The 12,602-nt window shown below is 30.2% G+C and overlaps 1 protein-coding gene across 1 annotated transcript in view; it reads right to left on the bottom strand.

Moving 5' to 3' along the window:
• The window catches only part of LOC105626843 (muscle-specific protein 20-like), a 30,765-nt gene that overhangs the window by 16,525 nt on the left and 1,638 nt on the right, over positions 1-12,602 (bottom strand). Inside the window, exon 2 of the mRNA XM_012208136.1 lies at positions 11,129-11,210. Within this exon, the coding sequence (XP_012063526.1) occupies positions 11,129-11,210 (82 nt within the window). The remainder of the gene's footprint in view (positions 1-11,128; positions 11,211-12,602) is intronic.

The following is a 12,602-nucleotide window of genomic DNA, read 5'->3' as shown; positions in this document are numbered from 1 at the left end:
CGTATTATATATATATATACTATATATATATATATATATATATATATATAAACCTCTTATTTGTTAGCGATGCTATTGATTATTTATTACATTGACGAATTAATTTGCAATCGTAACAAATCGATCGGTTTTTTTAACAAATTTATTTTCCCTTGATTTGTTCCTATAACAAAATCATTTCTCTCAGTGTACATTCTTACAGAAATCACATATCAAATTTTATGCTTCCAGATAATTTGATTACTACAGTGGCGCTTTGTCTTCCATGAATGTTACAAGAACAATCAGTTATTTAAGGATAGAATTCTAATCTGAGACATTTTTATTAAAAGATAAAAACAGATTTGTATAAAATAGAATAGATTTCTATTAAAAGATAAACTTTACACGGAGATAAATGTAAATATACAAATTTTATGGAATTGACAGATTTATATAATGATAGACGTCTATTTATGTAAAATTTACTTTTCTGATAAATGAATAATCGTCATATAAAGCCATACCGTAAAGTACTTTTTACATTTCGTAAAACAAATTTTGAGAATGTTCGTGCCTATTAATTTTGAAAATAGTATAATTAATTTTACTGTAATAATTATTTTAATGAATTTACTATAATATATACTTTTGTAATATATACTTTTCATCTTACACTTCTCGTATTTTCATTTTCAAACAAATAAAGTTTGTCATAAGGCAAAAATATTTCAAAATATTTTAATTAATCTTATAAGGTAAAAATTATTTATTTTTCTCCATGTATATTTTGCAAAAGCAAGTAATTTTAATTAAGAGAGAAATTTCTTTATGTTTATATAGCAGCAAGTACCTCACTTGTTACATATTATCGAAGATGTTTCTTTTTAATCTTAAAAATTTGTTTACATCCTCCAGAAATCTTCAAGAATTTCAGTTTCAGATCGAATTAAAATAAATCTTAAGACACACGGGAAATATGCAAAGTATTTCAATGCAGAGGCGATATGTTTTTATTTTTCCACAGGTGCTGCATAGATAAATGCTGGTTGCATGCTGTACAGCTCCGCTTTTCCATGATATCCAGGCAGCATCCGGCCGGCGTTCTCTTCGACAAACAAATGCGCGGCGGTGCGCGCGGGCTGGTTGTCCCGTTGGGGGATAAACAAGCGTAACATGCTGATAGGTTCCTGGTAGTGTCGAAACGCGGTGAGATGTCGTAAACCCGAGAAGATGACAGAAAATCGATAGCAGGTCGCCTTCGCGGTCGTCCGTCGTCGCGGCATCGACGTCGTCTTTGCCAGTTTTTCTTCTCGCGAACGGTCCACACGTGATGGTGGCCTGATCGTTTTCAGACGCCGTACGTCTTCCTGCTGTCTTCGGGAAAAAATCCCGGAACGCAACAAATATGTATCGGCGGATCGGGACTATTCCCGTGGGTGATACTATCCTGCTACGTTGACACGTCACGGTCGTCATGTTGGGAGGATTTGACGTGAAATCGATGATACGCCTCCGATGCGTCCCGTTCGCGGCTATCAAAATTTTTTAACGCCATTGGTAATGAATCGTCTACCGAAAGATTTCGATGTCTTCCCGACTACGGGCACTGACAATGAGAGAGGTCTTACATTAGAGAAACACATCAAATTGCAGATATACTACTATCCAAGCGGCCGCGTCTTCTATAATAGAAAATATATTAGATATGGCAATGACTTTTTTTAACATCGATGATATTAATCGTCAACATTATCGTTTGATCATCAAAAACTTGCTCTTTGTGCTTTAAATGTCTAGCAATTATCTTTATTCTTAGTTCTTTATCATTACCGGCAAGGAGAAAATTAATGCTTGCGAGAATCTAGCTTAATTTCTATAGAATATAGTCAGCTACATTTCTATTCTATACAATAATTCTCTCTTTCAAATCTGTGATATTACGTGTAAAATGCATTTTGCGACGTTCCTTGCAACTTGTTAGTAATTACATCGTAAATTTTTTAACAGTTTATTCCGGAACGAAGACCCATTGAAGAAAAAAAGACGCGACGAGCGCGCTTGCGTCACCGTCATATCGATTAAATGTCAGATTCATGTCATAAAGACGTCACAGGCACAGTTTTCACCAGGACAACATCCTGCGCTTGAATTTACGACCAACGTGGCAACAAGTCTCGCGGGAACTCAATGGCGTTGTACGCAGAATCCAAGATTCCCGCCACACTTCTCGTTTCTAGGCTAATTCTATTTCTTGTTTCTTGCTGTTTGTCTCTTGTCTTATTGACTAAAAAGAGACAAACAGAGACAAAGAGCACATTGTAAAATTAACTTAACACATCCCAAAACGAAAATTATTGATGATACATTAAGATGTATTCGCTCTTCATTTTCCATTTAACTATATTTCATTCATTAAAATCATTAGATCCATTTAAACCGGGATAAAGATTAATGTTTTTTGAAGAATAAAACATTATGTTTCTTCTTAAATATGTTTTTAATGCTTTAAAGCTCTACAATGTATATTTTGTTTCATGTTTCTTGTTTTTTGCTACTTTTTACTTCTTATCTTTTTGCCTCTTATATCGTTTCTCGTTTTTTATCGCCGAGATAAAAATTAACGAACTTCGGAAGAAACAAGAAATACATAACAAGAAATTGTCAATAAAATGGTCGCAAAGAGGGAAGAAAACAAGAAATAAAGAGCAAGAAATATTAAACAATGAGAACATTGTAGAATAGGCTTAAATTTAGACAATATTATAAAAAATATATGTATAAAATATATATTTAAAACAACAGTTAAGCATATTTTAAACTGTTTAAATCATATTTTTTTACTAATCCTGATTTAAACGTATTTCATAATTAAAGTTAATAGATACTTTAGTTTCTATTAAAAATTTTTTATTTTTTTCTAATTTATGTTCACGTTAATTTCTTTAATTATTGTTTTAAAAACTGTTGACATTAGACACTTTAGTTTTTTTCTACTATTTATTATTAAATTAATTTCCTTACTCGCCCCCTGCCACCCTTATCGTGAATGTAAATTAGAAAAAAATAAAAGAATTAATTTTTAAGTAAGTGAATATATATAACGTAAATTCAAAAAATATATTATTTATTATCTTCGATGAAATATAATAATTAGACATGTAAACATCAAACTTTCAACGATTAGAAATATTATCTACATATATTACATAAAAATCAATTTAAATGAACAAGATGCTCGACTATTTTTAGATATGCATTTCCCTCTCACATTAATATTTCACATTGATTTCCACCGCATTACGCCGAAAGAAATCAAGTAGCATGTCTCCGTCGCATTTGCTCCCTCCTTCTATCCCCTAATACAGACGCGCGTGCGCTATTTATTACCTATAATTCGCGGCGAACCACCTGTTGATTGTGCAACGCTCGTAAATCTAGCTCGGGGCTGTAATCCTGGTAGGCTCGTCTCGGAATGACGTCATTGACGATCTCTTGACGGACAACTGACACTCGCGGGCCGTCCTCGAGTGATTGGCCGACCCTCGTTGCTCGTCGCCCAACGATTTCTTTTCATATTGAAGGAGTTTTCCTTACACCCCCTTTCTCTCCTCGGCCTCTCGCCAGGGGTCCTCGCGACGCGTTCGAGAGAAGCTTACCAGGATCCTCCGCGCGAAATGGAACAACGTATCCATCCCCATAAATTCATCTACTACTCGGCGTTGCTCCCCTAGTAGGCACGAGCTTCCGTGACGTCACGCCGCGTTATATGACGAGAATGTACTCGATGATGCTCGATGATCGCGTCCGGAGGGTAACGCTCGCTCGGTCACCAGAGACTGAGGAAATGAGTGAGCGAGGTAGAGAGGACGTAACGTGCGGCCGTGGGGTTGTAATTTAGCGAATCGACCCGTCGGCGTCGGCGACGAGTGTTGGCGGGACACCCTATAAATCCCTCAAACGTCTGCTGATGCCCTGGTGCATCCGAGCGACTTACGCCACCGTGACGGACGGATGATTGACGTTTCTTCTGTTTTGGAAGTGTCGCGTAAACGTTATCGCGGCGTTAAGCAGCATTCACATTGAGACAAATCGTTCTGAGATTATCCTGGGTTGACGGGAAACTGACACGTTGGAGCTTTGTACGAGAATGAGTTTTCAGTGCACAGTGCAATTCCGAGAGAATCAAATTTAAACAGTGCTCTGTGTTATCCAGTCACATGCAAATGTTACACATTATCACATATTTAGTATAATAATCACAAAGACATTAAACTACAATTTTCTCTGTATAAGCCGATCTCTTTAGATGGACTGAAAATAGGATTTTACATCTCTCTCTGTGTTTCGAAAGAAAGAAGTTACTGGTTAAAATTATCGTCGTCCATTGTGAACGCCATTCAAATAAAGTACCTCGCAAACATAGGCGATAATTATACGCGAAAGAAGTAGGGTTAAGAGGCGAAAGAAGGAGAGGTGACACATAAACTAGTATAGAGCAAGGTATGACCATCCAGAGTGCTGTATGTGGCCCTGGTACGCCAGCGTCCCTACGACGTAACATGATGTACAGATGACGGTAAATCAATACGCATCGTCGACTATCGACTCTAATGTTCGAAGGCAATAATGTAAGACGTAAGAAAAATAGAATATTCATCGGGATTGGCGTGATGGAAACACGTGTCTACGACAAAATGCCCTACATTGAGAAAAAAATATAGTTAATTTTAATAAATATTTAGTTCAATACTACCAACTAAACATTTACTTATAGTAAGTAAATATTTGTTCAATAAAAAAAATTGTTAAATCAAATTAATATTTCTTGTATCAAATACATATATCTTTATATTTAATAAATATTTAGTTGGTAGTATTCAACTAAATATTTATTAAAATTATATAATACAATATTTTTTTTCAGTGTACTAATGTATATATATGTAATAAATAAATTCTGAAATATTTGACTTTACTTAAATTAAAAAAATTAGCGAAAAACTTTTTCAGTAATTAATACAAAAGCAAATTTTGATAATATAAAAATATGAATGTTTCCAGCTGCTCATTTTCCCAATATTAATTTAATCAATGTATATTCTATTGTTCATCATTTGATTATTTGTTAAATTTTTATCTTTGTGTCGTAAAAAGATATCGACATTAAAGTTATCATTTTATCTGCGATTAAAACGGAAAAATTTTAATTAGATAAGTTCAATATATATATATATATGCAAATAGGACGCCTCTTATTATTTTTTTATTAATAAAATACGTAATATAATAAATATTTAGCGTTGCTAAATACTAGTTTTCAAATATAACCCGAATTTACGATACTTATATTATTATTCAAGACAAGTCGCGACTAAGTCGTTAGTATGATATATTTCACAATCGAGAGCCGTCAGACAAGGATCGTGCCAAGCATGCCTGGCGAGCTTCCGGGAGCAGGCTACCATCCGTATTTGGAAGTCCCGTGGGATACCTTGAAATTCCCATTAAATTCCCGCGGCGCGTGCATCAGGATTCCAATGTCTAGGGTCAGGAATATGTGGGGCGCGGTGAGAGGAGTGTAATTGCATCGCGATCGTTTAAGTTCAATTTTAAACGAGTCAATAACATCAAAAGCTTCGATTATCCGGCTCGCATCCTGGCATAGAGCTAGAACGTAACACATATACCGTTCATTGTGATCCAAACCATCCCTAGACACGTTTCGCCGAAGATGAGGTTTGAAGGTGAATACTGAATATGCGTTCTCAAAGCACCAGAGCAGCAGGAAGAAGACGAAATAGCGTAAACGTTATTTCTCTAGGATGGAAATAATTTAAAAATATTAGATCAATAATATCAATTGCCGTTTTATATCGTTGATTACTTATAATTAACTTGTAACTAAAAGTAAATATTTTTCTTTTTTTTGTACTTTAGAGAGGAAATACCATATTAAATTCGCGAAGTTAGTATGTCATATTTTCAATTTTTTTAGTATAAAAAATGCGGAACTTTTTTTTAAAATGGAAAGAAATAAGAAAAAGTTTTGCATTTGTTATACTTAAAAAAATCAAAATTGAAATAATCGAAACTTTATTTAAAAATGTAAAGCATAGAATTCTGTTGGAATTTCAAGTGTCATTATGTCTTGTAAATTTAAAGTCTATTAAAATTGATAATTCTTGGAATTTTGTTTTCAAATTACATTATTGGTACAATTGAAATAATACTAATAGGAATTAACATTCGATAAAGAGAGATTTTCGCGATAAAATAGTTCTGTCTTCTCTAGTGAATAATTTTGCGTTACGACTTATTATTTCATGATAATTCATCTTTTAATTTACGATTGCCACCTCTTTCTTTTGTTAATTTATATTTATATAAATATTTAAATATAATGCTTATTAATAACAGATTCTAAAAGTATAATTTTATAAATAATAAAAATAAAAAGGAGAAATATGTAAATAGAGTCAATTACATATTACATATATTTTAATAAGAAATTTATTCACGGAGAGAATTTTTTATTATATTTTGCTGCAAAATTTACCATGTTTAGTGATAAGCGTAGAACAATTTGGCAACCTATTAATTATTATTATTGTTATAAAAATTTCTAAAAATATGTACAAAATATACATTTTTATAAACTACATAATAAAAATTGTAAATTGTTTTACGAATACAAAATTTAAAATGCACGCCATAACATTTATACATTATATTTAACACAGATTGCCATTATATTATGGTTTTAATATATATAACGTTTTAATATATTAAGTGTAGTAAAAAGATATTAAGTGTAGTAAATATAAGTGTAGTAAAAAGAAATTCATTATTTTTGCATGAAATTGAATGGAAAAATAATGGATTTCTTTTTACTACATCAAGATTCTCGAATTAATTTATATATATAATTAAAACCTGTACTGCTAAAATACATCTCTTATATTTGTCATCGAACCGAATGTTAGGATTAATGAATGATCTCGTAATGCTGCGCCTTACGAGATCTGGTTGCACCAACTACGTTACTTTGGTGCAATCGGACTTTATTTTATTTTGATTTTCTAAACACAAAAAATTGTACGCCACACCGTATCTATCGGCGATACTATTAACTAATGAGCGGATTTTAGTGAGATTTTAATAAAGATATTATAAAAACAACATCGAAGAGCTAATTAATTATCATACTGGTAAAATTATCATAAACGACCAAGCCAAATTGAATATATCATGCTGTACTGTAAAGTTTTATAAAATATTTTATATGTTTATCTCTGTTTGGCTATCTATTCTATTTGAAACAATAAAAAAATTATAACTGTTTAACATTTTTTTAAATTACTGAAATTTTATTATGTTTTTAAATAAAATTAATACGTTTTATGCAACATATATTTTATTATGAAATTAATAATAAATCGAAAAGTAGTTACATAAAATTTTTAAAAATATTATGTTCCACGATTACCACGAAATTCCAAAAGAAAATTCTCTCGATGTTTACTGCCATGGAATATTAATTGCAAAATTGTCTATATTGTGATCGGTATCTGGAAACCGGATTGGATTTCTTTTTTTTTTTACATTCATTGTCACTCCCGTGTGTTTTCGACAGGTAATTCAAGGTTCACGAACATCAGGCTGCCACTCGTTCAAGAGAGCTTTCTTGCGGGCCGAGGAGATCCCCACTTATGGACTAAAGTACTAAAGGTTTCCCAGTGGGGATTAATCATGTACCCGAGTGGGGGTGATTTCGTCGTTTGGCCACCTCCACCGCGTCCTCAGCACAACCAGGATGACAGTCATAGGTGGAGGCTCGTTAAATCTAAACACTCGATATAATCAGCATTATCGGATACATCTTAAATTTTCCTGTCCGCCCAAAGATTTTGGCGAACGTGATGGAAACGAATCCGTGTTTGCATAGGATAGCCGATCGATGACGAATTCTTGCGATAGCTTGAGCAATGAGAACTTTCACTAAAAATTTATTGAACTTATCACAAAGAATTTTTTTTTTCGATTCACGCTTATTTGAATACGTGATATTATTAAATTCATTATTCAATAACTCTTCTTGAGTTTAAGAATGTATTACACGTATTTAACAAAATGAAAAATTATGAAAAAAATTACAGATTTTTTTCATAATTTTATTGTATTGCAAGTAACACAAAAAGTTTGACAGTGATTTAGAATCTAGATTAAAAATTTCAAAAAATTTCAAATTTGGAATAAAAAGTTTTCAAAAAATAATAAGATATTTTTAAAAAGTAATTAAGATAAAATGAGAACGTTTTTATTTACATTTAAAATGATCAAAGAACGGTTTTAATCTTCAAACAGAGGGTTTCCGATCTAAAAAAAAAACTACATTCCGATCGTAAACAATATTTGACTCTGCGTCACCAAGTTCGCTCTCAATACTGTTTGGTCCTGTTAGATGTATGATTTTGTCTCCGTAACAGTGTAACAATTTTTTTTTACATCATGTATAGAAAGTTTTTAATTTATTTTGTGACTTATATTTTTTTGACTGTTGCTGACGACATGGATATTTATTATCGACACTTGGATTGTAAGTCTTTGAGAGGGAGGAGAGAGAGAAAGAGAGCGATGAATTTTTATCTTTCATTAAATTTTTCTTTTCCTTTTCTCTTTTCAATAAAAACTCAATAAATTTTCAAATTTTCAATAAAAACTTCTCTTTTTCACAAAAAAAGATTTTTTCAATCGATCTTTCAATTGGCGAGCAATTTTGTTTCCTCTGATTCAAGTATTTCATCCATCACGGATTTCACACCGATATAATATTATGTATAACTTTTTGCGGTTGCGCTTCGTTTTACATTATATATTTTTTATAGTGTATTTCTATTGTGTTCTGTACATCTAAGAAGAGCTCGAACTAGCAGCCGAAACATATAATGCGATTGCGATTAGATTAGTTAATTATATTCTAACATTTGCTTTTCTATTTTTATTATTATATTTACTATTTATTATTTTAATATTGAGAGTCCTCTTTTAATCTTATTCTTACATTTAAATTTGTATTGTTAAATATAAATATAAATATAAATATTAACCTAACTGAATTATTTCATATATAATATTTACTTATTATTACATATATTTATTTTTAATATATTTTCAACTGCAGTTACTTTTTACAGAGAGTAGATTTATATACTTAACATACATTTTTAAAAGAGAGACAAACATTATATGTAGTAACAAATTATGAATCTTTTTACGAAATGCAGTATGCATATAGAATATATAAACAACATAATAAATATAATTGTATAATGAATAAATAATATTTTATGCTATTAATATACTACAAATTATCAAATAATAATCAATTTAACAAACAAAAAGTTTTTCTAATAAATACAAAGAAAAATTTTCTCTTTTCTCTCTTTCCATTTTTTTCTTTTCTCTCTTTCTTTTATTTTAATTATATTCACTTATATATTTAATTCACTTATATTACATAATTTTACTATTATATGTTTCAAGACTTAACGTCTTTTAGGGATTATTAATTATAACTATTACTTTCGAATAATATAATGTTGTAAAGAATGATATGATGATTAAGATATTGATTTTTCATATGATTTTGCAATGTATAACCTTTGATTCGCTTATCAAATTGTATTCATCTTAATACAAATTACTCGTAAGTGAGAAACTAGTGAAGAGAGAAATAAAATAAAATTTATTTGCGAACTCCGCACAAACGTACGTGAAATAATCATCCCGATTGCGTCGACGCCTGGCGTGTTTGTCGCAACAGGGATGTATGTCGAATCGAGGGTTGTCTGCCGAGACATGGTCGATAAGGGTTCGCAATGACGTAACAAAGCGCGCGTTTTGCCAGGCGAATATAACGCAACAGGAGGGTGAAACTACCCCTAGCAGTTCGGCCAGAGTTCAGTAATCTCGCAAAAATTGTTTACACAATATCCATGTATATATATATATATATATATATATATATATATATGTTTATGTAAGTTCGTAATCACGCTGAATTTTTATTCAAATTAATGAGTAACAATTCATGAAGACTCATTGCACCTATACTTGTCAACGAGTCTTATATGAATTAAAAAGAAAATAAAAAGGAAATAAACACAAATGAAAAGTCACAAATACCGCTATAATTAAAAATAGACTTTTTTTTTTTGAACACGAATATCAACGAGACATTATTGATTTTTACATGCAAATTACATTTATACATTTGCATCTATCTCTATATTTTTTCAAACACGATTTTGACAATTTCAAGGACTTACGACAATAGTTACGTAACACGCGAATTTGAACGTTCATATAGCATTGTATTATGGCACGTTTTGCATTAGTTAGTACCCAAGGTTGTACTGCCAAACATTCAAAATCAATATCGTGCTGCAGCGGGCAGTATCTTCGTCGCCGGTTGTATTTTCGATCACATGTACTATACGGGGGAACTGACCTCGACGAAGCTTAACCTTTGCGACGTCACGCGACCTGACATTTGTATCCGGCAATTATGTGATTCTAGTTAGATAACGTTTCCACCCTTTTAGTTAAATCGTCTCGACGGGGATGAAAACATTGAAAGGCTTTCGGATTCGCGTCACCTACACGGAACAGGAGTTCATATGCGTTTATAGAGTTATTATATATAAATGTAGGGCCTTTATATAAAACTGTCAACTATATTCACTTTTAGTAAAAAAAAAAGCGCATTGAAGTATATTAAAAAAAATTATTCTATAAAAGCGCCATTTGTTTTTTTATAATATTTCAAAAAAGTAATAAACAACTTTTTGATTATTATTCAATAACTTATTTAAATATAAATATATATATTTATATATAATTATAAGATTATATTACATCGAATTTATAATAAATAATAAATTCATAATAAATAAATCTTAAGAGTCATGTTATTAATTCGTGAAATATATGAAAAATAATTAAAGAATAATAATAATTTATGTATTTGTTTTGCTTCTTCAAAAATTTATAAACTAGCGTATAAATACGACGTGTAATTGAACAAACATTTCTGTGTGAATTAAAATAAAATATATTAATTAAATTATTATATACAAAGACTCACCTGGTGGAAATCTTCGACCGATTACAGTCTCCATCCATTGTTGGGCTTCAGCTTCCTGGCTTGCTTCGCGCTTGCCAGCAACCTGCAATTAGAAAGAAATTTATGATTAGAAAGCTATAAATTTATTTTTAAAAAGAAAGAAGAATATGTTATTTTAAAAATTTAAATGTTAGTTAAATTAAAAATTTTTATTAATTCTATAATATCGATCTCAAGCTGACACATTATTTAATTCGTTTAAATTTAAAAAGAAGATCTCTTAGCCAGAAAAATAATGGCTTTATAACATTTGGTAACATCGAGATAAAAAAGATAATTTATTTCATATTTTTTTATATATTGTATAATTTTAATAGGAAAATACATTTTTATTTTAAAGATATTTTTAGTAGAAAAAAAGACTTCATATTTATTATGTTTCTCCTACAAAAGCGCAAATTATTTATTTACAATAATGATATTATTATTATTATAATTTTATCTTTTGTTACTAAAAATAGAACTAGAATAATAAAAATTCATATTTACTTAAGTATCGGAATAAAAACAATTATTTAATATTTATTAACAAATAATTAATAAAGGAGCTAAAGCTATATATATAGCTATATATATATATATAGGTGTTGCTTACTATATTTACATTTAATATTTAACACACAAACAATTTCGACCTGTTATCGGATCATTCTCAATATGAAATAATTTCTTAAGTAAATCGCAAGTCTGTATTCCGAAGTTAACTCTAATATAATTCAAAAAATTGTTAATATTTATTATTAATTTATTATAAATTATTATATAAATTATATAAATTATTATATAAATTATTATATAAATTATATAAATAATGATATAAAATTAATTTATTATGTTGTAACGTTAAATTCATATTGAAACATTATATCATTGTAGTTTCAGTTTTTTCGTAATAATACAATTATAAAGATATTAATATCCGAGATATTTTTATTAATTTGATGAAGAAAATTCTATTTTATTTGTTTTATTTTATTTATAAAGAATTTCTCTCTAAATTATTAAATTAATTTATGTTTCTATTTTGTTTCATATTTTATTTTTTTGTACTTATGGTACAACGAAGATTTAAATGATTTTTCATAAAATATTTGAGAAAAATATGTAACAAGTAAACACGTTAAAATATATAAATAAAATTAAAGTATGTTATGTAGGAGTACGTATCTTAATGTTCCCAATAAAGACAGTCCCTCCTATCAAATAAAATTTGTAGAGATAATATATCTATTTTTAAGGACATCTTGCGTTTAAAATTCGAATATCAGTTTCCGCAGAAACTTTCAAAAATTGCCGTAGCCGATGGTATTTCACATCGTCATGGCGGGGTATTGGTAAAAGTTTTCAACTAGCAATAATCGCACCTCGGTAGAACCTCATTGGTTACGATATCGCCACTGCGCAAAGCTGACGAGTCTACCTCCCGGCCTCGTAT

The sequence above is a fragment of the Atta cephalotes genome (assembly GCF_000143395.1).
Source record: "Atta cephalotes unplaced genomic scaffold scaffold00006, whole genome shotgun sequence".
In the NCBI taxonomy this organism is placed as follows: domain Eukaryota; kingdom Metazoa; phylum Arthropoda; class Insecta; order Hymenoptera; family Formicidae; genus Atta; species Atta cephalotes.
The sequence above is the reverse complement of the archived record's forward strand: the minus strand, read 5'-3'. Positions and strand labels throughout refer to the sequence as shown.